This window comes from Xyrauchen texanus, chromosome 28, assembly GCF_025860055.1.
Source record: "Xyrauchen texanus isolate HMW12.3.18 chromosome 28, RBS_HiC_50CHRs, whole genome shotgun sequence".
Taxonomy (NCBI): Eukaryota; Metazoa; Chordata; class Actinopteri; order Cypriniformes; family Catostomidae; genus Xyrauchen; species Xyrauchen texanus.
In genome coordinates, this window is record NC_068303.1 from 667,937 (window position 1) to 695,351 (window position 27,415).

The 27,415-nt window shown below is 37.1% G+C and overlaps 2 protein-coding genes and 1 long non-coding RNA gene across 3 annotated transcripts; 2 read left to right on the forward strand and 1 right to left on the reverse strand.

Annotated features, from left to right (window-relative positions):
* The first annotated feature begins 1,249 nt into the window (after nucleotides 1–1,249).
* Nucleotides 1,250–19,219, forward strand: LOC127621865 (pre-mRNA-processing factor 39-like). Its single transcript, XM_052095640.1, has 14 exons — nucleotides 1,250–1,381; nucleotides 4,618–5,150; nucleotides 5,242–5,367; nucleotides 6,332–6,450; nucleotides 6,574–6,741; nucleotides 6,830–6,992; nucleotides 7,356–7,463; nucleotides 8,931–9,095; nucleotides 9,515–9,641; nucleotides 15,317–15,585; nucleotides 15,725–15,909; nucleotides 17,328–17,402; nucleotides 18,463–18,580; nucleotides 18,663–19,219. The coding sequence occupies exons 1-14, from the start codon at nucleotides 1,369–1,371 to the stop codon at nucleotides 18,750–18,752; spliced, it is 2,259 nt and encodes a 752-aa protein (XP_051951600.1). The 5' UTR covers nucleotides 1,250–1,368; the 3' UTR covers nucleotides 18,753–19,219.
* LOC127621899 (uncharacterized) lies at nucleotides 10,646–20,251 on the reverse strand. Its single transcript, XR_007967915.1, has 3 exons — nucleotides 20,139–20,251; nucleotides 19,832–20,015; nucleotides 10,646–13,839 (listed from the first exon to the last, which is right to left on the reverse strand). It is a non-coding gene; the product is annotated as an uncharacterized LOC127621899 (long non-coding RNA).
* A 2,051-nt stretch (nucleotides 20,252–22,302) lies between these two features.
* LOC127621896 (FAU ubiquitin-like and ribosomal protein S30) lies at nucleotides 22,303–25,965 on the forward strand. The gene is made up of 5 exons (XM_052095688.1): nucleotides 22,303–22,385; nucleotides 23,110–23,192; nucleotides 23,277–23,421; nucleotides 25,529–25,584; nucleotides 25,686–25,965. Exons 1-5 carry the CDS (start codon nucleotides 22,334–22,336, stop codon nucleotides 25,809–25,811), a joined length of 462 nt encoding a protein of 153 aa, XP_051951648.1. The 5' UTR covers nucleotides 22,303–22,333; the 3' UTR covers nucleotides 25,812–25,965.
* Nucleotides 25,966–27,415: the final 1,450 nt, after the last annotated feature.

Consider the following 27,415-nt stretch of genomic DNA (forward strand, 5'->3'; position numbering starts at 1 on the left):
TTTTAGATAATATTTAACACAAAAGCAATTCTGAACATCTTCACTCGCGCAGCTGTCCAGCAACCAATCAAAAGCGCCAACACAATCACTCCTGTAGAAATAAAAGAAAACTCTAGAAATGAAGAAAGCTTTTATTTGTATTATTCATTTCTGTGTTTTGAAATTGACCACTTATAAGTCAATGATGGACATTTTAAAGATTTAACAGATTTAAAAGATTTAGGCATTTTAGAGTTTACATTTATATAACATATGCTGCTGATACATGTATAATGTTTTCAAGGTAAACAAGTCATACGTTGTACATCAGTAGGTTGAAATAAATATTATAATGTATTAAATGTAAATTTTATAGCCTGGGCCATGAAATACCATCTATCGGATACTTTACGAACAGTGTTGGGTGTAACGCATTACCAAGTAATCAATTACTGTAATTAAATTACTTTTTCATTGAAAAAAAGTAAAAAAAGAAAAAAGTAAAGTAAGGGATTACTCAGTAATTTAATTACAGTTACTTCTAATGTAATCGTTTTAAATACTGTATAGACCACAGAACAATTATATATGAAACAATGGTGAATTTAAAATCGAAATGCAAAGTCTAATGTTCAATATTTGTTTTCTAATTTAACGCTGCCCCCTTAAATTCTTTGGCCAGTTCATGAATAATTTATTTGATTTTATATGATTTACTTGAAAGAATTAAAAGAACAGTTTTCATCTGGTTGAGTTTGATCAGGTTTTTAGAAAGTAATTAGCAATCATTTTCAGACATGAATTAACACAGTAATCTAATTACACTGTATAAGATGTAATTAGTAGTAATAGTAGTAGTTTTTTAGAGTAACTTACCCAAAACTGTTTACGAAATACTTATTATTTAACGAAACTCGTCTTTTCTATGTATTTTGGTCGTGTCTAGAAGGTAACCTCCCAGTTGCCAAAAGTCTCGCGAGAGCCACATTGAACGTTTCTCTCTCTCTCTCTCTCTCTCTCTCTCTCTCTCTCTCTCTCTCTCTCTCTCTCTCTCTCACACACATCACACACACACACACACACACACACACATTGTTTTTTATGTTTATTTAAAGCCCTAAACCTACCACTAAACCTAACTCTAACCTCACCATTACCATTAAATATAACCCTAAACCTAACATTAGTAGCAGCAAATGAGACTCTCGCGAGACGTGGTTACCTTCTAGACACAGCCATGAATTATCTTTAATACCGCAGTGCGCAGGCGCAAAATATTCTTGTCCTTCTCTGATCGCGCGACGCAGCGGTTGTTGAAGACCACATGTTTATCAAACACATACAACTTCGAAGAAGTTACCAAATTACCTGCTATTTCAACCCAGTTTCATGGAAGACTCTGGTGAGTATCCACCCCATCACGGATTTCCAGCACTGCATGTTCGCTCCCTGTGGTTTTGTCCTGAAGAAACTAAATGAACGGCGTCGAGTCGACATCAGCTAGCAGGCCGAAAACAGACAGTTGGACTCGAAGGCGGGTTTACAGGCTATTTTAAATAATTTTTTGTTGATTTTGCTTCCAATTTACGCTCTTAAACATATTTGAATGGGTTCCGTCGCGTTTGAACCCAGCTTTGAGGAAAATAAACGAAGATATCGGCCCGCAATGTTTTTAAACTAAGTTCGACGCGTCATCGTGTCGTTTGACCCGGAAGCCATTAATACACACGAACGACATGTTTACGTGTTTAGTGTTAATGCATGTTTGTGAGTTTGAGTACAAGTCTATACAGGTCTGATTTGATTGTATACACTTATTAATCGAAACACAATTATTAATCTGGATGCAGATGCTCTTAATAATAATATAATCTGTAAAATACTGTACGGGTCATTAATATAAGCGATAACTCCAGTAACAAGTTATTAGGAATTTAAGCTTTGAGTACATATTAGTTTCATAAACACTTGAAAAGTTTTTACTTTTATTTTTTTCTTAATTTCAGTAATTTAACTAGTTACTGTATACTGTTGATTTAATTGTGTTAAATAAGGTATAGGGTATAGAACAATTCTATATAAAACAATAGTGATTTTAACCCTTGTTCGACCTTCAGGACATTTTTATCTTTTTCATCTTTGGTGTTTTTTTTTGCCAGTGGCATACATGTTGCCAAAGGTGTGTATTTTGGGAGGAATTTTCATATTTCAACCTCAGTTCCTATAATACATCTGTAACAGACAAAATAGTTACACTCAGGAGTGTAATAATAATGACCCCATTGAAACTCATTAAAACTGCTTTATTTGATCCCAGAGCCATTAAAGCATAAAATCATGAATTCTGTGATATTATGCTTTCATTCCAGAGCCCTGGCTTCAAATTTTTCATTTTAATTTTTTCCACCAGATGGCGCCAATATTCTCATGTTTAGCCTATGGAGCAAATACAAGCTTTTCCCCTATTCTCTGTTTACTGTATTATAGAGATCAGGTTTTTAGAAAGTAATTACAAATTAGTAATGCATTTACATTTCAGACAGAGTAATTAGTACAGTAATCTAATTACACTGTAGAAGATGTAATTAGTAGTTAGTAATTACTTTTTTGGCGTAAATTAACCAACACTGGCTGTAAACAACCAACTGAAAGTTATTACAATGGAAGTGAATGGGGACAATCTATAAAATACCCCCTAACTACATTTCCATCCAAGTATTTTTGCAACAAAACGTTTCCGAAATACCTGATGGAATCACAATTTATCGCTAATGAAATATCGCACAAACTCTGTCGACACTTCAAATGCTACAAAAAACATTTAGTCTAGAAAAGAAGCAATCATGCAAAAATATAGTGTCACATCATAAATTACCCCAATTGTTAGCCTGTGTTAATGATGATGACAAGGTATACATCCTTGAAAGTCAATTAATTGTACATGAAGTTCATTACATTACACTGTTATGGATTTGTCTTAAGATGTGCAAACACATCTGCATCATGACACTCGTATCATCCACCGGTCATCGATAAGTGCAAGGAGAACAAATGAATGGCCACTGTTTTTGATTTGATCATGCATCAGTTTATTTATTAAAGTTTCTTTTCCACACTATTCCAAATAATATACAGCAGTCATGGAATTAGCCCACAATATAAAATAAATAATTTTTGTGCATAATAATGTTTTAAATGTAAAATAAATACACAATAATAGGAGAAAAACTTCAGTGTACTTTTACATATAGCCCAATTCTATTAAATTATTGTTTAGCTTACTTTTGAAAACATGCCATGCAGAATTCCCTGTATTAAATTACCAAATGATTAAAGCATTAAATTAAAAAAATAAATTGCCAAACGATTTTTTTTTTTTGGCCAATATAATTGCCTTTTCTTGACACAAACTTAAATGAGCTTTACCCTGTCCTGTAGATTAATGAAGTCGGATGAATGACGTTCTCAGAATGTTCCAGACTTTTCTCAAGACTATAAACTATCAGAACAATTTGTCCAATGCGGAGTTCACTTTCAGAAAACAAGCTTTTGGATATTTTAAAAACATTTAAATATTTTAAATCTAACCATCTACCATAGATTGCATTTGCTGAGCTTCTTCATAAAATGTAAATTGCATTTTGATACTAAAATTAATTTTAGATGACATTCAAGTTCTCTTTGTCATTAAAAGTTGCTGGACAATTAAGCAGGACATAATGCAGTTGTGATGGTGATGCTTTAGATTAGATGATTGTTCAAAATAGCCTATTGAATATCAGGAATGTATCATATATAAACCCTGATATAATTGTTCCCATTGACTTCCATTGTAAGTATCTCACTGGAACACAGATTTACAGATTTGTGCTTTTTTTTTTTTAAAGAAAATAAGGGACGAGTCGAAATTACTTTTTGTGGTTATCAACGTTATTCCACAAATGCTGTCGATTGAGCTTAACTTGTATTGAACCCGGAATATTCCTTTAAATACGTTCCTTGGATCTTGAAAATATGCGAGCGTACTTGATCATTATTTAAAAAACAAAACAAGTTTTCAGACATATTTTTTCAAAGTGTTAATTTTTTGATAAAATTCACAAAATGTGCCTTTTCATAAATATATATTTGTTTTTATTTTTTACTTTACACAGTCTTCAGGGCCTAACGGTTTTTGATTTGTTTTGTTTTTTTGGTCCCATGACGACAAAACGGCTGCCTTCATGCTGGACTGGTTACACCACATTATGTTTTTGACTAAGCCCCAGAATAAATCTCTAAATGACTTTGAACTCAGTAATCCAGAACAAGTTAATCATTAGTAATTTTTTTGAAGAGAATTGCATTTATGTATTTTTTGGTAATTTGTTAGATCTGGACAAAAATGTTAGCGCCACAGCATTGACCCGTTTGCCAACCATTTGTGTATGCTTGTCATCAGTTGTTCCATGGACCTTAGAAAACAATCAACTTTAGGCCGTTTCAATATCTGAAACTAAACCAAAGCCAGGTCCATTTCTGGGATCTCAGGATTTTAAAGTAAATGCCATTTGAAATTAGCATTTTCCCATTTTTCTTTATTATGCATACAAACAAATATGAACTAAAGGATTAATTATTTCGATCTGTCTGTTTCAGGTGATCCCATGATGGGAATTTTAGACACAAATCCTCCTTACAGTGGCGACACTATGGAAGCTACGGGGGCCGATTATGGCACAGATCTCACCGCTCCTGACTGGACTACAGTGCAGGTTCCTGTCGCAAACCCAGAAGGTCAAGAATGCGATCAGGTGCCACAGGCGATCGCCACTGAACAGCACCAGCTCAACTCGATAGACCATATTAAAACTGCAGCAGATGACGTCAACCAGAAGTCCAGTGAGTCAGACCCCAGTCTAGATAACTCTGTGCAGGCAGTCGCACAACTGTCAGAATCAAATGGAGAGCATACGGACCAATCAGCAGAGCAGGCGGCCGGCGACTCAGAGAGCCCTTCGAACATGGAGCTTGAGGACGTGCCCAAAGAGGGAGCAGAACCAGCCACAGATTCGACTGAGGCACAAGAGCCTGAACATCCCTTAGAGTATGAGAGGCTCTATAAGGTTGTGGAAGATGATCCTGAAGACTTCAACGGCTGGGTTTACCTTCTGCAATATGTTGAACAAGAGGTACCAGTAGATGCCTTGTTGTGAAAATGCTATTAAATAAAAAATGGTATTGGTATATGTTGGTTTATAATGAGATGTTTTTAACTTTCAGAATCACTTGGTGGCTTCAAGGAAGGCGTTTGACGCGTTTTTCCTACACTATCCATACTGTTATGGATATTGGAAGAAATACGCAGATATCGAGAAGAAAAATGGCTTCATTCAGGTTGCAGATGAGGTACGTAAGGTTTCACTTAAAAATGTCTGTTTATTCAATTGTTTTTTTTTTACTTGCGTCAACATATTACTATTAGCGAGTAATAGCGAAGTATATGTGTTTGACAGTTATGTTGGTGTTGATTTATATGCTGCTTTTTTGCTTCTAACTTCACGAAACATAAACGAAACATAAAATGTCACATATGATTATTTAGAGTCTGTGATTATCTTTCAATGGAGTCCACACACAAGATAATCAGATGTATAGATCATTAGATAATCCACATGAAGCACAATGTTACATATGACCACCAGGAGATGGCGCCAAATACACGACACAGACTCAATGATGACTCAAATGACACAGAATGAAACTCATTCTGTGAAATCTCATGACTAAAATCATGTGTGCATGCTATGCAAACCTTTAGTCATTGTTGTGTTTGCATGTGTAATTAGTTCTTATGTACAATTATTATCTTTTATTTGTTTGGAGATGTTTTTGGACACTATGATCAATTATTTTTGTAATGATAACTTTTGCTTTGTTGTATAAACGCACCATTTTTCTCAGATACAGTTGACGTGACCAGAAAAAAAAAAAAACAAAACCTTATTTACACCCAGAGATATATAATATATATATAAAAAGTACATTTTTGGTTTCTTTTTTTTTTTTTAAACAGATTCTTAAGCTGAGTGTCTCAGAATGGCTCAATCTATGTCGTTAAAAAATGTGAAACATTTTCTTTACAATGATACCAATAATACCCTCGCTGTTTTTTTTCTTCTTGTCGAGCGATAAGCCTCTAATTTTGGGTATGCAACTGAAACAGAATCTTTAAAAACACCTTCAGACAGTAAAGGGTTAAAATAAATATTTAATTGTGATTTCATCTCTATTCTTTTTAAAGCTGTTGGAGAATGTCATGTTGTAAAAAGCATTGCACAAATGTATTGAATTTGAATGTCATTTTCCTCAGGTGTATCGACGAGGTCTTCAGGCCATTCCGCTCAGTGTTGACCTTTGGCTTCATTACATCACGTTCCTGAGAGAGAACCAAGACACCAGCGATGGAGAGGCGGAAAATCGCATCAGAGCGTATGTACACCCCTCTGTCTTGCTTTGTAGAAAATTAACACCCTGAATTAATAAAAGGTATTATTTTTAATATATGCAGTGGAAATATTGTAGCACTCAAATGACCTGGATGCTTTCTTTCAGGTCCTATGAGCATGCAGTCCTCGCCTGTGGTACAGATTTCCGTTCTGACCGTTTGTGGGAAGCGTATGTCGGCTGGGAGCTGGAGCTGGAGAAGCTGGCCAATGTCACCGCTATCTATGACCGTGTCCTCTGCATTCCTACACAGCTGTACTCGCAACACTTCCAGAAGTACGTACTCCCTACACGCTTTATTGTTATTACAGTGATTGCACGGCAGATCTGCTTACGTTATGGTTTAACTGCGGTCACTTTCTAGGTTCAAAGAGCACGTTCAGAACAACAACCCCAAGCACTTCCTGTCTGAAGAAGAGTTTGTGCAGCTCAGAGTGGAACTGGCCAATGCTAATAAACCCAATGGAGACGAGGCTCCTGGTGAAGAACTGCCACCGGGCACAGAGGACCTGCCCGATCCTGCTAAGGTGAGTGCCACCTGTTGTCTGTGGGGTTTCTAAACATGCCAGAGGTCGGGAGGGCCCTACCTGATCCTGGAGACAAGTAAAACTTGTACAGGTTTGAAGAGGTGTCTTTCCGTTAGCAGCCAGTGAAAACCTGAGGGTCCAGGTTGACATCCAATCAGGGACTTGGGACGAAATGACACCGTCCCCCAACCCCTCCCAGCACCAGGGCTTGGGCCACAGCTGATTCACTGGGTGTGCATACTGCGTACTGTTTCTGTCAAACTCAGGGTGATGTAAACACTTTGTGTAGCTGGACATCAGACGAGATAAGTTGTATGTGCCTTCATGATGTCATGACTCAAGATGGTTTGTTTTGCTCTTTAGAGAGTGACGGAGATCGAGAACATGAGACATAAAGTGATCGAGACACGGCAGGAGATGTTCAACCAAAATGAGCATGAAGTCAGCAAGCGCTGGGCCTTTGAAGAGGGGGTGAGTACTTCAAAAAGGAGTTTTCAACCACTTATAGTTACAACCACCCAAAACAACCTAGCAACCGATTTGTATCTACTAATCAAATATCAAAACGCCTAACCAACCACATAGCAACGCCATATTTACTGCATGACACCCTTGCAACCAACAATAACACCTTAACATCTGCATAACAAGGCCCTGTCAACCACCCAGAACACCCTAGAAACAATATAACATTCACCCATAAGATCCTAGCAACGTCCTGGCAACCACTCAGAACATTCTAGCACAGTGCTTCCCGAACCTGTCCTGGAGGGCCCCCCAACACTACACATTTTGAATATGCTTTAGACTGCTTTGGCAACCACCCAGAACATCTTGGCAAGAGCCCTGGCAAACACAGAACACCCTAGCAACTGCAGAGCAATGCCCTGGCAACCACCCAGAACATTCTAGCAACTGCATAGCAATGCCCTGGCAACCACCCAGAACATTCTAGCAACTGCATAGCAATGCCCTGGCAACCACCCAGAACACCTTAGCAACCACATAGTTACACCCTGGTAACCTTACAGAACATTCTAGCAGCTGCATAGCAATGCTCAGGTAACCACTTAAAATGCCCTAGCAACCACCCTAAATACCCTAACAACTGCATAGCAATGCCCTTGCAAACACCCAGAACACCCTGGCAATTACAATGCCCTGGCAACCTAATAGAACATTCTAGCAACTACATATCATATACCCTGGTAAACACCCAAGCAACTGCATAGCAATGACCTGGCAAGAACCCAGAACACCTTAGCAACCACATAGAAACACCCTGGTAACCTAAAAGAACATTGTAGCAACTGCATAGCCTCACCCGGTTAACCACCCAGAGCACCCTAGCATTTGCCCTGGCAAACACCCAGAACACCTTAGCAACCACCCAAAACACCTTAGCCTCTGCATAGTAATAACCTTGAAAATATCCAGCACACCTTAGTAACCATGCAGTACACCTTAGCAACTTTATAGCAACACCATGGCAAACTTTTAGAACACATTAGCAACCACATAGCAACGCCCTGGCAAACACCCAGAACACACTGGCAACTGCATAGCAATGCCCTAGCAACCTAACAGAACATCTTAGCAACTGCATAGCAACACCCCGTCAAGCACACAGAATGCCTTAGGAATCACCCAAAACAACCTAGCAACCACATAGTATCACCCTTGCAAATACCCAGAACACCTTAGCAACCACCCTGAACAGTACAACAACTGCATAGCATATGTCCTGGCCAACACCCTAACAACTGCATGGCATATGCCCTGTCCAACACCCTGAACACCCTAGCAACTGCATAGTACACCCTGGCCAACACCCAGAACTCTTTAATTTGCATTCATTTATTGACAGATGTTGGAGAATGGTGTCATGGGTGACCGTTTATATTTCAGATATTCTAAACTCTCATTGTGCTCCTCTAGATCAAGCGTCCATACTTCCACGTGAAAGCGCTGGAGAAGACCCAACTGAGCAACTGGAGAGAGTACCTTGACTTTGAGCTGGAGAACGGCACACCGGAGCGCGTCGTGATTCTGTTTGAGCGCTGCCTGATCGCCTGCGCCCTCTACGAGGAGTTCTGGATCAAGGTAGTTAGACTGCCCTTTCGTAGTCCGCATCATTTCCTCTGTGCACCCCTTTGCTTCCCCATCAACGATATCTTCACTTCCACAGTAACACTTCCTGCACTCTTTGCGTGTAACGTTGATATTTGACTGTATCTGTTATATTAGGGGATGGCCCTGCTTGCCACACAAGATTTGACCCGCAGCATTTGCCAACTACGTTGCATCTCTCCGTCTACTTCTACCTTAAAGAAACTTATCTTATTGGTTCCATGAAGGTGCTGATGGGTTTAAAACAGAAATTCTCAAAACGATCTTGTCAATGGAAATTCAGCGGTGCGGGGATTTGAAATGAAAGCTTAATGTTTATGTCTTCTTTTCCCTGTTCTTCTGTTATGTCCTCTCTGTCACTTCCTCTTTCCTGTCCTGCTTTTTCTCTGAAGTACGCCAAGTATCTGGAGAGCTACAGCACTGAAGGAGTGAGGCACATCTACAAGAAGGCCTGCAGCATCCACCTGCCCAAGAAACCTGCCGTTCACCTCCTCTGGGCGGCGTTTGAGGAGCAGCAAGGTGAAGACTTTAACTGTGATTTTAAAGTGCTCTAGCCGATAGGACGATGATGACTTGACACTCAATGACAGATGATTAAATGCAACCAGGCCGAGTCCAGGTCCTGTATATATGGGTATTTCATGAGCGGGAAATATTTGCTCATCTACCCGCAACCGAGGTTGGCGACCTTTAAGACATCTCAGAGTAACACAGGACAAGAAATGCTGATGAACACAAAGACATATGATTGAAGAAACACAATTTATTATATTTTTAAGAACAGACAAAAAAAAAATCTGTCAATGTCCGTGCCTGGTGCACTGTTTGTTCAGAGGCGTGCAGTTCTGAGATGTGGGTTGGTGCCATTTTGGTGGCATGAGGGTGACCTACACAATATGAGGCAGGTGTTTTTAATGTTGTGGATAGAGGTCGACCGATTAATTGGCCGATTTTTAGCATTTTTTAACATAATCGGCATCGGCCACTATCCAAGTATATCAAGCCGATTATTAGGCAGGCGCATCTGTGGGCAGCCTAGTGTTGTTGTGGAACATGTGTTCGACGCACGCTGCCCCTAGAGTCATTTTCCAGCAGAGTGAGCAGACCTCATCCAGTGCCTAAGGAAGGAGCTAAGTTCCTTGGAGAAAACGGTAAGGATTAAATTTGTATAACTTCTTTACATTTAATTAAAACCTTTGATATGTTACTGCCAACTTCGAGAAAAAAACGTGATGGGCGACTTGACGTTCGGCTACTTTGGATATTGATAGCGTAGTTGAAGTTGCATTATCACAGCAGAAGGGTTGCTATCATGTCACAATAAGTAAGCAAGTGAGTCTGAGACTTTTATTTGTTCTGTTTGTGTGTCTTATATTTGAGAGGGTTGTCACTCAATGCAGAGAAATAAGTAATAAAAAAAAGATGCCAGCGCACTATAGGCTAGTGAAGGACTGGCTTTGGTAAGCTCGGACGTTATCGGTTCTGCTGTCAGTACTGGAGAAATTAATATATTTATTATTGCTAAAGAGAAAGTTATTTTATCTCGCCAGCCATTTCTATATATAATAATATGAAACCATTTGACTGTGATGCAATTTAGAGAGAGAGAGAGAGAGAGAGAGCGAGCTAATAGAGTTCCTCGCAGAGACACTAATGAGGAACAGACTGATGGAGCAGAATCTCAGGGGTCGTGTATAAGGGTCACAGCAGCATAATTACTATTCTCACCATAGGTAAAAAGTCAAAAGGTCACCGCCGTCAACATGATTTGCAAAAGTAGACTTTAGCACATTATTCATTTCACCTGAGTACTTTTCTTAGGTACGTGAACAGCGCTTTACACCGTCTGCTGTTGTAGTTTTATCCAAAAGTCCTTCTGAGAGGAGAATTCGGTTCTGTTCCGAAACCTAGTGACCCGTACAAACTCGCCGCAGATTCGCCACTGATCATTTTCAAATGCAAATGAGCGTTGAGGCCAACTTGCAACATATTGTCCATCAATGGAGTGTTTTGGGTTCATCACTACCGGTGAAGAGTTGAAAACTTCTGGCAAACATTTGCATGAAAATAACGAGTGGCACATTTGTTTGCCAGAACTCTAGATGTGTTGTTATGGCAGCTGCTTACATACACAGATTATCAGTGCATAAACACTTACTTTTCTCCCTGTTCCTCACACAACGCTATCTTATGACATTTAAACACTTATAGCGCATGACTCATTTTCATATGATCATATTTCGAGGTAGCTCGACTGAGGGTAGCGTTGCGTTTGTGATGTAACGGAGCGGGTACGAGTCCTGAAGAGCACACGAGTCCATCACGTGAACCCAAAGTGTCATAGAAGCACCGCAAAATGACGTGGATGTGTTTTTCATCTCACATTTGCTTTTTCTATCGGTTAGGTTTAGATTGGGAAGGTCCTTTTTGTTGATTTAAAACTCGATAAAGCTTTAACCTGTTGTTGAACGCCCCCTTTCTGAGCACAAAGCATGACAATGACCTGAACTGAAATGGTTGTATTTTTGGGACCGTTTGGAGTTTGGACACAGTTGTGGTGTCTTTTGAAAGAGACACTTTGGACTTTATTTCACATGTTTCAGAATTAATATTTGTTGTTATTTATTAAAGTTAGAGAAGCTGAAGTTTATAGTAATGTGAATATTTTGTGCTGAACATGTTTATAAACAATAATAAAAGTGTCAAGACACCCCAGAAACACAATGTGCTCAAAGTCACGAGTCTAAAGAAGTTTCGTTTCTAATCTGAAGATGATATAATAATAAATGAGTTCCTGCAGCTTTAATCTCTGTAAAATCTCTGGAAGTGTTCAGAGTAAAATTAAGCTCCGCCTCTCAAGACGACACTAAATCTGACGGCACTGCTCGACTATTATGAATAAAACTACGACGATTGACCCAAGTGTGTTCAACTAGATTCATCTGGCGATCATGTTTTCATAATAAAAGTCCCGTTTTGATATCGCATATTTTCATAATAAAAGTCCAGCTTTGATATCGCATGTTTTCATAATAAAAGTCCCGTTTTGATATCGCATGTTTTCATAATAAAAGTCCCGTTTTGATATTGCATGTTTTCATTTGTACTCCTGCACAAATAACTCAATTACTGTTTCTGGAGGATAGCTGTCATGAAACAGAGATCGTATCCGCGACTCATAGGGTGTTTGTGAACCATAGAGAGCGACGCTTCCTTATCGGGACTTCGCATCCCGAGTTTTCCTTGGACCCTACATGGCAACGTGCGGTTCCAGAGAGGAGAGTCAGAGAGCAGAGAGTCCTGTTCTAAGCAGCAACGAGGCAGAGAAGTGTGTTCTTCTGAAACTGAAATTGGCCGCATCCCCAAAGGTGTCCTGCACCAATCAGAAGTGATTTTCAGTCACATGGTCAACTGGGCTGTCTTTTTAGACAGTTGATTTTATGGTCCTTAGTTTCTGATTCTTACAGAAACTCCCGCTCAAAAATAGTGCATATTTAATCATGAACTTATATCTTGAGAATGATAAGAGACATGATATTTGTTGTCGTCAGCTTTCCTCTATGTAACCAAGCAGGCTTTTGCATAGTAAATACTTACATTGATAAGTATAGCAAGCACTAAATTGGTACTGTCTCTTTAAGAGAATGGCTACCCTGCAAGGAAGTGTTTACAGTTGAATAAGCGCAGCACACATTAATGAGAGAGATGTTGCACGGTGGTTTTTACTCTGTGCAATTAATGATTAGAAATAATGTTTTTATGTTTTTGATCAACTGAAATAACAAAGGATTTTAAAAGACACATGAAATGAAAATGGGGTGCCTGGGTCTCAACTTTGGATACAAAATACATGTAACAAAGCAAAAGGATACTTTTACTTGCGTTGTGTATCGATAAATATTTATTCTCATTCAAATCTACAACCTCAAGTTTTGCAACACTTTTACCTTCTATCTGACAGCGGTACTGGTTTGTAGCATGCTTTGATTTTAGTTAAACCATTCCTTTCAAAACCTGTTTTCAAAATGAGTTGACGTCGTTAAATGCAATATCGGGTATTTCACGGCTGAACTTACAGTGATGGGGCGATCACGACAGATCCGGACCCTCCATCCAAATAAGGTCAATTTCCTTCAGGTCACTCGCGATGCACAACACGCTGTAAAAGACGAGACTGAATCCAGTTTCTTTTTCAATAAAAGGATCGCGGTGCTCAATTTCATGTTCTTCACCACTACACAACTCAATCTCTGGCGAGTCAAGTTGGGATATTTACTCGCCAGTGGCTAATATATATTTAAGTCGCATGGCGTGAAATATTGTTGCATATGCGAGTGATTTACCCACAATGAAGAGGGCTGCTGAGGTGGTGGGACATGCTGATAACTGCTTAATCTCCGATCGATTTCTATAAAAAAAAATTATTCTCTACTATGGCGGGCAAAGAGGGATTCCAAAATGAATAAAATCCCAGATGCAAATTTTTATTCATCCAAAATCCCAATAATAACTAGAATTTTTTTTTTTGGTGCATAACGCAGGACTTTTAAGTATAAACAAGGCCGAAACACATTTACATTGATGCATTTGGCAGATGCTTTTATCCAAAGCGACTTACAGAGCACTTATTACAGGGACAATCCCCCCGGAGCAACCTGGAGTTAAGTGTCTTACTCAAGGACACAATGGTGGTGACTGTGGGGATCGAACCAGCAACCTTCTGAGTACCAGTTGTGTGCTTTCGCCCACCACAACAGGGACTCTTATTTTGAAATTACAAAATGAAGAATCCATCGGCAACTGTTGACATAGATTTTTTCAGATAACCAAAAGTTCCAAAAAGTAACCCTTGACACGATTGATCTGTAAAACCGATATTAACAGTCCACCTCTTGTCTTTAGTCATTATTAGGCTATTTTGGCTTATTTTTTAGGAATCTGTCACCTGTTGTCATAGACCAGACATGGGTAACTCAGATCAGGCCCTCCACGTGGTTTAATGTGCCCCGCGGCTCATTAATTGTAAGTGTTTTTATTTTTCGTTGAATATTTCAGGTAACATGCATTGAGACCTAATGCGTGCGTCTCCATAAGCATTTAACATGCTCAGGGGTTTTTTTTCTCACTTTTTTTTAATGCCTGATAGAAAAGTATCTACATATGTAGAGCTATACAATACTTCAGGCAATTGCAGAATAGTCTCACTAGTCAGATACACTTCAGAAAATAATTTCTGGGCTTAAAAGATACAAAAACCAAATCAATGTAGAACATTGTTTCTCAAAAGTAATGCAATGTGCCCCCCCCCCATGCACTACTTACAGCCCGATGTGGCCTCTTAAAATAGTTGCCCACCCCTGTCATAGACGAATGCTTGCGTGATGGTAAATGGGGCGGTTGGAGATGGGAAATGTTTGGATTTGGGAAATGTTTTTTGATCACTATTTTAATAGCTGTTTTTCGTTTAGTTAATAATGCAATTTGAATTAAGTTTGTGTTTCAATAAATGCATTTATTTTTAAAGCAAAACGATTAAGTGACCCTCGGCAGAGGGGTTGACGATATAATCAGACATCGGGATATTTAAGGCGATTATTGAAGATATTTTTTGCGTATCGCCTTGCACTAATGGGCTCCTATCATGTCGAATCCAAATTTCCTCAATCTTGTGATATCGGGAAAATGTACTATGGAAACTGCAAGTTTCAGAAGTCAAAATTTAATGATTAAAACTTGGGGGGTGTTCACTCTTGGTTTGGTTCGATTAAAAAAACGAACTCTGGTGCGATCGCTCTGTTAGTGCGGGTCATTTGAACAAGTGTGAACGCTGCCATCCGAACCTTGGTGCGCACCAAACAAGCGGACCGAGATGAATAGTGGGTCTCTGTTCACTTCCAAACGAACTCTGGTGCGGTTCGACTGATATATGAATGCAGCATGGACCAAAGACGTCTAAACGGACCAAAAACAGGAAGTCATTTGCCTAATACTGACCTCAAGCACACCTGGTTCTTCTCCTCATAGGAGCGATGTTGCCCGGGACAGGTGTCAGAACCGCCGTCTCTCTACGATGAGGCTGTTATTGATGGATAATTAACCATTGAATGTATTAAAGTTACAGCAGCAAAAGTCTTTGAGGTGCACTTATGAATGTTCAGTTTATGTAATGAGCCTTTTAACTTCTGTATGTACAGGGAACATTGACGAGGCCCGCAGGATTTTGAAAGCGTTAGAGGCGGCGGTCTCTGGATTGGCCATGGTGCGGTTACGCAGGGTGAGTCTCGAGCGTCGTCATGGCAACCTGGATGAAGCGGAGGCCCTGTTGCGCGATGCCATCACGAACGGGAAGAGCGGCAGCGAGTCGTCATTTTACGCCGTGAAACTGGCCAGACAGCTGCTGAAGGCGCAGAAGAGCATCGCAAAGGCCAAGAAAGTTCTGATGGATGCCATCGAGAAAGATGAGGTACAGATATTGAAATCCCTTTAAATGTCTCCTGGTCTTATTCTGCGTGTTGTTCTAAAGATACGTTAATATTGCTATAACATCCGGCTGTGCATCATCTCACCCACCCCTCGAAACGCTTCTTGTTTTCACACTGCAGACGAACCCAAAGCTGTACCTGAACCTGCTGGAGCTGGAATACAGTGGAGACGTTCAGCAGAATGAAGCGGACATCATTGCGTGCTTTGACCAAGCGCTCGGCAGCCTGATGGCACTGGAGTCACGCGTCACTTTCTCACAACGCAAAGTCGAGTTTCTCGAGGACTTCTGCAGTGACATTAATGTGTGAGTGCAGCACATCCTTCGCATGCTTTATAGCGGGGGTGCCCAATACATCGATCGCGATCTACCAGTCGATCGCACAAAATTTAAATGTACTTTCGTTAAATTTTACTAAAAATAAATGTCTTTCCTTCTTTTGGTTTCTGTCTGACTTTAACTTGACGAGTAAATATTGACCAGGCGAGGTTTTGTTTATTCAGTTGCCATGACAACTAGGGTTTTTTACCAAGCCTAAACCCTAGTTGTCATGGCAACTGAATAAACAAAACATGGCCTGCTCAATATTTACTGGTAAATGCCCTGCTATTGTAATCTATTCATTGTTGCCAACTTAGCGACTTTGTCGCTATTTTTAGCGACTTTTCAGACCCCTTTAGCGACATTTTTTTCAAAAAAGCGACTAGTGACAAATCTAGTGACTTTTTGGACAAACCTTAGCAACTTTCCAAATTCCAAATATCGCCAGTACTGCAAGCGTGAGGTCTTACTTCCCCGCTGCGTCTGCTCTGTTCAGTGAGCGGCTGAGAGGAGCAGCACATTCCGTTGACTGCACGCCAGCGGACATAGACATGAATGAGCTGCGCATGTGCAGGCTGTGTTAGCAGGGACCAATCAGTGATCACATAGCAGCTGCCTTCTCCTTTGTTTTAATTCAAAACATTTAATTTGACCGCTTTTTCTTGGCATGCGCTTATATTCACTACTAATCAGAGTTTTAGTTCATTCGGTTCGGTTTCTGAACTCTCCGACTTCAGATCGTATATTTACAGACTCTATACATTTTACTTATCCAAACACAACAATAAACCTTCTTCAAACTCATAAACATGTAACGTTAGCTAAGTTCCGTTCCGTTGTCTAACAGAAAATATGTAATTGAGAACCGTTTTACTGGACATTCGGCTATATACTTACATAAAAACAGTATGAGCACGGTTTAGGGGAGACAACCGTTATTATAAACTGAAGTAGGCTACAGTACCGACAAATTAGGCAGAATGCAAATACGACGCGATGACGTCATTAATATGCTAATGACGCATGACGTCATCTGGCAACATTTAGCTACTTTTCGAGCAGGCTTTAGCTACTTTCCATTGAAAATAGTTGGCAACACTGAATCTATTGTGCTGTAGGTGTTTTGGGTTTAGTGTTAAAACTGAATGATATCAACATTGAACATTATTATATATTTGTTTATTAATTAGAACATGAATTCCATGTAGGGATACATGCAGTAGTCCCAACAAGCATTTTCTTATTTTAAATGAAACTGTGTTTTTTTAGTTGGTAGATCTGATTGAGTTGCTCATTTAAAAGTAGATCATCACACAAAGTGTGTGCACCCCTGACTTATAGTGACATGCAGAGTCGGGTACTTCTGTTTAACTATTGAGAGATAATTGGTTTTATGTTCACAGGCTTGTGGCCGCATACGATCAACATCACAAGCTGGTAAAGGAGCTAGACTCAACAAAGAGGAAAGCAGAGAACGGGTGAGCTACAATCACACATGCAGTTATGCTGCTGACCTGCATTTGAGAATCTAAAGACCAACATTTAATAGTATAAAAACTCAAAGGATGTTTGGATGCATTATTATAGTCGGGGTCTAAAAGTAACACCCACCAAGCGCCAAAAGCGGGCACATTTCCTGTTTGGCTGGTGAGTTTTGCGGTGTCATGCCATTCTGGTTGGTGCATTTTTCTTTCTATCAGTATTGACGAGCCCCTTTGGCTCACACGTGCGCACTGGGCAGAGCAGATGGCCAATTTCTGACTACATCTTTATTTAATTAAATAGCAGCTGTTTGCAGTTTAATAATCACTGTCACGTAGCGGACAGCTTTTCAGGAGGCGAAAACGTCTGTTTAAAAAACAGAAACGAAACTGGCTCCAAAATAAAAGCTCAATTTAAATGGAAAATAGTACGACAGAAATATAACACTACTGTATAGTGAAGCGATATTCACTTTAATACTACCATTAATGATAATAAATAGTGATTTTTATGATGTTATTTAAGCAATATCTCACACTTGTGATGCTCTTATGCAGCATTATATTTGAAAAAATGTAATTGTTATTTAAAGATGTCATAAGTGTGCGGGCCGAAAGACGGGAATCGCGCCATGTCCTAATGTGAGCGTTAAACTTGAGAACGATAGGAATGAAATAAATGTGTGTGCTGTATCCTTCAAAGATGCGGCAATGCTCCTGTTGCAGAGCGGTCCGCCGTTAGCGAGTACTGGACAATTCTGACTAGCGATCGCTGATGGTACACTGTAGATTATGACAGTGTGTTAGAAGTGTCTATATTGTGATACATTGTGGATTATCGTAAAAGTGCATATTTTAATTCTCTTATCGGTTTAAATCAGCTGTTGGAAGCAGTGATGCACAGCATTTCAAAATAAGAGTCCCCGGTGTGTTTGCCCTGTCAAAGACTTGGCACATTAATTTTAATCTGTTTTTGCTGATTGATTCTCCAAGTCTTAATACATTTTATTAGCAAATACACAAGCATTTAATATGATCTTGTCTATTCCCCACGCAGCTCACAGGAGCCGGATGCAAAGAGACAACGGACAGATGACCAATCAGCAGCCTCCGGTGAAATGATGCAGGACATGCAGGCCAACCAAGCAGGATACAACTATAACAACTGGTATCAGGTGAGCTGCTGCACATGTGAGTTACACACAAGACATGATCTTAGTATGCGTGTGTCATTGTTAATGTGTTTTTCTTTTCCAGCAATATAATTCATGGGGAAGTCAGAACTCGTGGGGTCCATACAGCCAGTACGGCCAGTATAACCAGTACTACCCACCACCCCCCACATAACGGACTACAGCGACCCGTTTGATCTTTTTACCCGTTCATTCAGCTTCATCATTCTCACACTGACTCAGACTTTGTTGTGTGTTTTCTGGCATGTTGAAAGATACCTTGAGCATATTTTCCCCTTCTGTAAAAGTGCAAGTGAGTTTAATTTGTGTTTTGGAAGTTGAATTCGTTAGTTGAAAGATTTGGTATGGAAGGAGTTCAGCTCTGCTCTCAATGTGATCTTGTGTTCAGAGAGAAACATTTTTTTATTTTAATTTGGTTTCATAATAAAGAGATTGACATCCTCAACTACACAATTTCAGGTATTTCTTTTGAATTGAGAATTTTTGCGACGGTTCGGTATAAAATGAAACCGCAGCTCTTTTGTAACAAATTACTTAATTGTTACTTTATCTTCGGTTTCCTTCAAGCTGAAGAAATAACCCGGTTTGCTTGAAAGATTAACCAGGAATCACCCAAAAATTTAAGTAATAATTATTTTAATTTTTTTATAAAATTACAAGTTTTATTTCCGTGTTGCTATGTGAACTTTGCTCCCTATAATACATTATATAGCGCATTGTAAAGCAACTAGAGCTCATAATGCATATATGCAACAATAGAACGTTTGTCTAAAATGAGGAATGACTCCATTGTTATTTACACGAATGCCGTTGTCCAAAAAACCCCTGATTTGGACAAAGTCTGAGGCCTCATTAAAATTTTTATTTTTTTTATTTTATTTTTTTTCACATTTAAACCTGGAAATAACATTGTTTTAAAATGTTAAAGTTTATGATGACAATTTCTGGTCAAAGTAATTTAGTGATATTAAGCATTTGAGCTCTTTGTACACAAGATGCTCTTTGGAACATATTCAAGTTAATATTTAAATTAAACTTTACATTAATATGCAGATAATAAATTAATGCACTCATTTAATTGTATTAAATTTACATGTATGCATTTGGCACATGCTTTTATCCAAAGTGACTTACAGTGCACTTATTGCAGGGACAATCCCCCCGGAGCAACCTGGAGTTAAATGTCTTACTCAAGGACACAATGGTGGTGACTGTGGGGATCGAACCAGCAACCTTCTGAGTACCAATGTATTATACAGTGCACTTATTACAGGGACAATCCCCCCGGAGCAACCTGGAGTTAAGTGTCTTACTCAAGGACACAATGGTGGTGACTGTGGGGATCGAACCAGCAACCTTCTGAGTACCAATGTATTATACAGTGCACTTATTACAGGGACAATCCCCCCGGAGCAACCTGGAGTTAAGTGCCTTACTCAAGGACACAATGGTGGTGACTGTGGGGATCGAACCAGCAACCTTCTGAGTACCAGTGTATTATACAGAGCACTTATTACAGGGACAATCCCCCCGGAGCAACCTGGAGTTAAGTGTCTTACTCAAGGACACAATGGTGGTGACTGTGGGGATCGAACCAGCAACCTTCTGAGTACCAGTTATGTGCTTAGACCACCACCACTCCATTAGCATTATAAAAGAAAATAAAATGTCAATTTGAATAGAGATCCTCTTAACTCTTTTGTTTGTTTTTTGCTTTTATTTTGAAATTAAAAACCATACAATGGATTTACAGCAAAGACGATTCGTGACTAAATGAAAAATAATTATGCATTTAAATAGTGACAATATAAAATCATTATAAGAGGTCTGTTGTAAGAGCCACACTTTCTGCAGCCGGTTGGTGGCGATTTGACCATGACCCAAAATAGTCCCATCCATGTTATTAGCCTCGAAGACTAAACATACATCAACATTTTTATCTAAATCACACGTTGCACGTAGAAGATTTGAGACACTTCCTGTTTCCCATTTTTCACCATTAATGCCTTGTCATAACAACACCGCTTGATCTATCAAAAATCTGTTTACAATTTAGCATCTTCGATGTCATGGCATAATGTTGTCTAGATGTGCTGAACCGTTTAATGAACTCCCTAAGGAGGAGTATTTAAAAGTTCAGAGCTTGTAATTTTCAGAAAATCCTAAATGGATGACTTCCTGTTGGGCGGAGCTAATGACGGTGAGTATGAAAGTTGTCTGGCTTGCACCCACCCAATTTCAAGAGTTTTCATGCATGTTAAGTACCCCAAAAGTATCGAAAACCTTGAAAAAAAATTATAATAATTCTTTGAAGTTACAGAGACCCTATTGTTCTGTTTTTGGGCCTAAAAAAATCAATTTTATGTGATGAAAAACAGAAAATAATAATGTAAAGAAATTACAGATAACTTGTCTTTACAAGGATTCTGATTCTAATTCTTCGAAGTAGAGAACAAGAAGTCATAAAATAGTTTTAAATCTATACAAAAAAGCCAAAACTTTGGTTTTGAAGCAGTCATTTCTAAATACGACTCATAACCAGAGATTGTTTAGCAGAGACGGGCCACTTCTATAAAAATGATTGGAAGAAATTGTAACACCCAACGGTCAACGGATGTAGACAGGAAGTCCCGCCTTACTGGTGAAAGAGCCAATCACCTTTTAGATATAGACATCGCGTGTCAATCAACTCAAAAAGCTATTTAACTCATTAGCTATACTGGAAAAAATGCGTTTTTCAGCGTAATCTGAGGTAAAGAAGCACCATTCATGACTCCAGTGTTGTCTGATTTTACTGCTGATTTTAATATGTTTTGTTTAGTTTGTTTTGCTTTTTTTTTTTTTTTATTCAGGGATTCTTAATATAATTTTAATTAATTCTTAAATACAATATATAATAGGAGGTTTGAAAATCTGCATTTATGTATAAAGTGTTTTGCAAATATAAAAAGGTTGTTAATCAAAAATATTTAATGAGCAATCTCAAAGTCTTTCTAGCAAGTCAGTCCACTGTCTGACATGCTTTGAATGCTCTCAAGAGACTATTTCCATTACATTTAAATGTATTCGTTTGGCAAATGCTTTATTCAAAACCACTATTTCCAGTCTGCAAGTGCAGACCCTGTCTACTTGAATGGGGAAAGACAGAAATCTCAAAAACGGTTTGTCAAGATTACAATCCAAGAACATATTTTAAATCTGCAATAAAATCTGACAATACTGATATCATAAATAGTGCTACTTTACCTCAGATATACTATAAAATATAGTATAGTATATGCGCTAATGCGCGTTCTACAGTTGATTGACAGTCGATGTCTGCATCTAAAAGGTGATTGGCTCTTTAATCTGTAAGGCGGGACATCCGTTGACCGTTGGCCGCCGTTGAGCGTTCTCATTTCTCCCATTCATTTTAATAGAAGTGGCCCTTCTCTGCTAAACAGCCTCTGGTTGGGCTGTGTCTAGAAGATAACCCCCGGCTCGCAAGAGTATCATTCGCTGTTACTAAGGTTAGGTTTAGGGTTAAAGTTTAAAGTTAGGTATAGGATTAGGGTTTCTGAAGGAATCGATATAAGCACACAAAAAAAAACGGTGTGTTATTCAATGCGGCTCTCGCGATACTTTAGGTAACTGTGGGGTTATCTTCTAGACACGACCACTGACCTGATAGAAATTCAATATGGGCGTGGCTCGGCCTCTGACGACACTGTCCTCCCATAGTTCTTCGCTTCGCACATGCGCACTGTCCTTTTCTCGTCCCGTTGCGGATCGACTAGCATCGAAAGACGTAAGGCCTGTTAACAAATCACTAATTTATCATGTTTAAACGCTTTCAATAAACACAGCTAACAGTCGAACATCTGTTGTAAGCTTTTAACATGTCGTTGATTGATATCCAGCTCACCGAACTTTTAATATAATCACTTTACTAGTGTTTATTTGCTCCGCGTGCGCTCGTGTGGCTCATATGGGTTTCGCGCACGCGACACGGATGCGATTTTGAAACCTTAAATATCGTTTAAGACCGTTTATATCGCTAATATTATATATGCATATGGATGCATTGGTAAAGTTTTATGTCTATAAGTGGATATATGCGGTCTAACACGAACATTAGCAGTTATTGTAGAGGTTATATTATGATTATGTTAAAGCATGATGTTGATTTGTGTTCAGTTTGGTAGTTTTGCCATATTTGAAAGAGTTTATAAACAACATGTCTGATTAAACAAGTATTAAGGATTAGTTATCGTCTGTTTTGCTGTTATGGGCCGATAACTCTCTCTGGTCCATTAACAAGCGCTTATTTCTGTCTAATGTCACTTTTTAAAGTTTTATGTAAATAAGTGTAATAATCAGTAATTGTGTAGCCTACATCTGCATTGTATTTATTTGTATTATCAACCTTAAACTATAGATATCAGTGCTGATGTCGTCCATTGAAAGCCCAAATCAGTCTACTGACAATGATGTTGATTTAGTGTCATAAATATGTTTTATTTGTGTTTCAGTGATCAATATGCAGCTGTTTGTGCGCGCTCAGAATCTGCACACCCTTGAGGTGTCCGGACACGAGACTGTCCAGGACATCAAGGTGAGACTTTATAAGTATTCGGCTGCTCGCACCCGTTTAATGTGGTTATTTTCAGATACTTTAATATATGTCGGGCTGTTGTAGACTCATGTTCAGACTCTGGAGGGTCTGTCGGTGGAGGATCAGGTTCTTCTGCTGTCTGGAGCGCCGCTGGAGGATGATGTCACTCTGTTGAACTGTGGCATCTCTGAACACTGCACACTGGAGGTCGCCGGCAGACTGTTGGGAGGTAAAACTCAATATTTTACATCATTATCACATGAGTATTTTATTCAAACATATGCAAGACATTTTAATTGGGGAAATATAGTTTTAGTAATACTTATCAAATTGATATTTAATACTAGTTGACGTGTCCTGTGGTGTAAAATACATATACTACATGTAAAACAATTTATAAGCGACTTTGAGTTCGAGAAAAGCGCTATACAAATTCAATTTATTATTAACTATTGTAAACAGCATTTTGCTTGTACAATTTATACATGAAGGTTTTATGACAATATTAATTAAGACTACGTGGAATATGAAAACTTATCCACAAAACCAATTAGCATCTTTGTTGTATTGAGAATATCGATCCCCGCATAACAATTTTCATTCTAAAACTTAGTGATTTTATTATTTAGTTACCATGAAAAAAATTAATATTATAAGTTTCGAAATTGAGGGGGGAGGGGTTTGATGTTAGTGATTCATATTAACTTGACATTTTAACTCGTTTTAAAGTCTAAATGTCACATTTATTTTAATGGATTTGTGTGATGTTTGATTTGTTTATTTTAAATGGATAGTTAAACATTGATAATATTCTGTAATTGTTGTTAATGATAAACAAAACTTTCTAAATGTAGTTTTCAATTTACTATTATACATTCAATTATTTATACTTATTAATACATTTATACTTTTACAAATATTTAATTATTATATTTATTAATACATTATTTATACTTTTACAAATATTTAATTATTATATTTATTAATGCATTATTTATACTTTTTTACAAATATTTAATTATTATATTTATTAATACATTATTTATACTTTTACAAATATTTAATTATTATATTTATTAATGCATTATTTATACTTTTACAAATATTTAATTATTATATTTATTAATACATTATTTATACTTTTACAAATATTTAATTATTATATTTATTAATGCATTATTTATACTTTTACAAATATTTAATTATTATATTTATTAATACATTATTTATACTTTTACAAATATTTAATTATTATATTTATTAATGCGTTATACTTTTACAAATATTTAATTATATTTATTAATGCATTATACTTTTACAAATATTTAATTATATTTATTAATGCATTATACTTTTACAAATATTTAATTATATTTATTAATGCATTATTTATACTTTTACAAATATTTAATTATATTTAATGCATTATTTATACTTTTACAAATATTTAATTATTATATTTATTAATACATTATTTATACTTTTACAAATATTTAATTATTATATTTATTAATGCATTATTTATACTTTTACAAATATTTAATTATTATATTTATTAATGCATTATTTATACTTTTACAAATATTTAATTATTATATTTATTAATGCATTATTTATACTATTACAAATATTTAATTATTATATTTATTAATACATTATTTATACTTTTACAAATATTTAATTATTATATTAATACATTATTTATACTTTTACAAATATTTAATTAATATATTTATTAATACATTATACTTTTACAAATATTTAATTAATATATTTATTAATACATTATACTTTTACAAATATTTAATTAATATATTTATTAATACATTATTTATACTTTTACAAATATGTAATTATTATATTTATTAATACGTTATACTTTTACAAATATTTAATTATATTTATTAATGCATTATACTTTTACAAATATTTAATTATATTTATTAATACATTATTTATACTTTTACAAATATTTAATCATTATATTTATTTATACTTTTACAAATGTAATAATTATTTCTATTTTTAGTGATATTTAATTATAATTTATTATATTTTGTAAAATATTTAATTAGTATACTTATTTATACATTATATTTTAAATGGTTATATTTTAAATTATAAAAATGTCTTTTAGTGTCTGTATTGATATCGGGAATATTAGCCTTGATGGAACTTATCGGGTTGAAATGAAAATAATTGGTATCGCCCGTCTCATGTTACCGCACCTGAAACTACAGTAATGTTTATCTTGATTAATAAAGTGTGTAACAGACACTCCTGTCACGTGTGAGTTGTTTTACATGTAAGTCACAGCTTCTGTCTGTATTCTTCAGGTAAAGTCCACGGGTCTCTGGCTCGTGCCGGTAAAGTGAGAGGACAGACGCCCAAAGTGAGTCAATTATTGAACTATTATTCTGATTTTGTTTGGTTCATTAAAATGTGAATTTTTCCAACGAATCCACCATTATTTCACGTGTCTGCCGACTGTAGGTTGATAAACAGGAGAAAAAGAAGAAAAAGACCGGCCGTGCCAAGCGTCGCATCCAGTACAACAGACGCTTCGTCAATGTGGTGCCCACCTTCGGCAAGAAGAAGGGTCCCAACGCCAACTCTTAGAAGTTTCTTTGATTTATCTGGAGAAATCACATTCATAATAAACGTTCGGAGTTTAATGCTTATTTTGATTTCTCATGTCAAATCAGTGATGTTTTATGGATTTCATGGATTGTCTGAACCAATTTATGAAAATAAAAGCTGATTAAACCTCAAACATGATTCGCCAGTGAAATATACCATCTAAAATATATGCAGTGTCAATTAAAATGAGAAAACTAACTATAAAACTTTCACATCCCTTAAATGTGTAATTTTCTTTACCAATGCACAAACCCTCATGTCTTCAGAAGTGATATAAGTGTGGGTGAGAAACAGATCAATATTTAAGTCATCATCTACTATAAATCTACACTTTCACTTTCACATATGACTCCAGTGGATAATCCATGTCTTCAGAAGTGATATGATTGGTGTGGGTGAGAAACAGATCAATATTTAAGTCATCATCTACTATAAATCTACACTTTCACTTTCACATAAGTCTCCAGTGGTTTAATCCATGTCTTCAGAAGTGATATGATTGGTGTGGGTGAGAAACAGATCAATATTTAAGTCATCATCTACTATAAATCTACACTTTCACTTTCACATAAGACTCCAGTGGTTTAATCCATGTCTTCAGAAGTGATATGATAGGTGTGGGTGAGAAACAGATCAATATTTAAGTCATTTTCTACTATAAATCTACACTTTCACATAAGACTCCAGTGGTTTAATCCATGTCTTCAGAAGTGATATGATGGGTGAGAAACAGATCAATATTTAAGTAATTTTCTACTATAAATCTGAACTTTCACTTTCACATAAGACTCCAGTGGTTTAATCCATGTCTTCAGAAGTGATATGATGGGTGAGAAACAGATCAATATTTAAGTCATTTTCTACTATAAATCTACACTTTCACTTTCACATAAGACTCCAGTGGTTTAATCCGTGTCTTCAGAAGTGATATGATAGGTGTGGGTGAGAAACAGATCAATATTTAAGTCATTTTCTACTATAAATCTACACTTTCACTTTCACATATGACTCCAGTGGTTTAATCCATGTCTTCAGAAGTGATATGATAGGTGTGGGTGAGAAACAGATCAATATTTAAGTCATTTTCTACTATAAATCTACACTTTCACTTTCACATAAGACTCCAGTGGTTTAATCCATGTCTTCAGAAGTGATATGATAGGTGTGGGTGAGAAACAGATCAATATTTAAGTCATTTTCTACTATAAATCTACACTTTCACTTTCACATATGACTCCAGTGGTTTAATCCATGTCTTCAGAAGTGATATGATAGGTGTGGGTGAGAAACAATCAATATTTAAGTCATTTTCTACTATAAATCTACACTTTCACTTTCACATAAGACTCCAGTGGTTTAATCCATGTCTTCAGAAGTGATATGATAGGTGTGGGTGAGAAACAGATCAATATTTAAGTCATCATCTACTATAAATCTACACTTTCACTTTCACATATGACTCCAGTGGTTTAATCCATGTCTTCAGAAGTGATATGATGGGTGAGAAACAGATCAATATTTAAGCCATTTTCTACTATAAATCTACACTTTCACTTTCACATATGACTCCAGTGGTTTAATCC

Excerpts from the sequence above, each read along its gene's own strand:
- LOC127621896 (XM_052095688.1), top strand. The coding sequence starts at position 22,334 with ATGCGCACTGTCCTTTTCTCGTCCCGTTGCGGATCGACTAGCATCGAA. Across the intron at positions 22,386-23,109 it reads ATCGACTAGCATCGAAAGAC|TGATCAATATGCAGCTGTTT; the intron begins GTAAGGCCTGTT and ends TTTGTGTTTCAG. Across the intron at positions 23,193-23,276 it reads AGACTGTCCAGGACATCAAG|ACTCATGTTCAGACTCTGGA; the intron begins GTGAGACTTTAT and ends GGGCTGTTGTAG.
- LOC127621865 (XM_052095640.1), top strand. Across the intron at positions 6,742-6,829 it reads TACTCGCAACACTTCCAGAA|GTTCAAAGAGCACGTTCAGA; the intron begins GTACGTACTCCC and ends GTCACTTTCTAG. Across the intron at positions 15,910-17,327 it reads TTCTGCAGTGACATTAATGT|GCTTGTGGCCGCATACGATC; the intron begins GTGAGTGCAGCA and ends TTATGTTCACAG.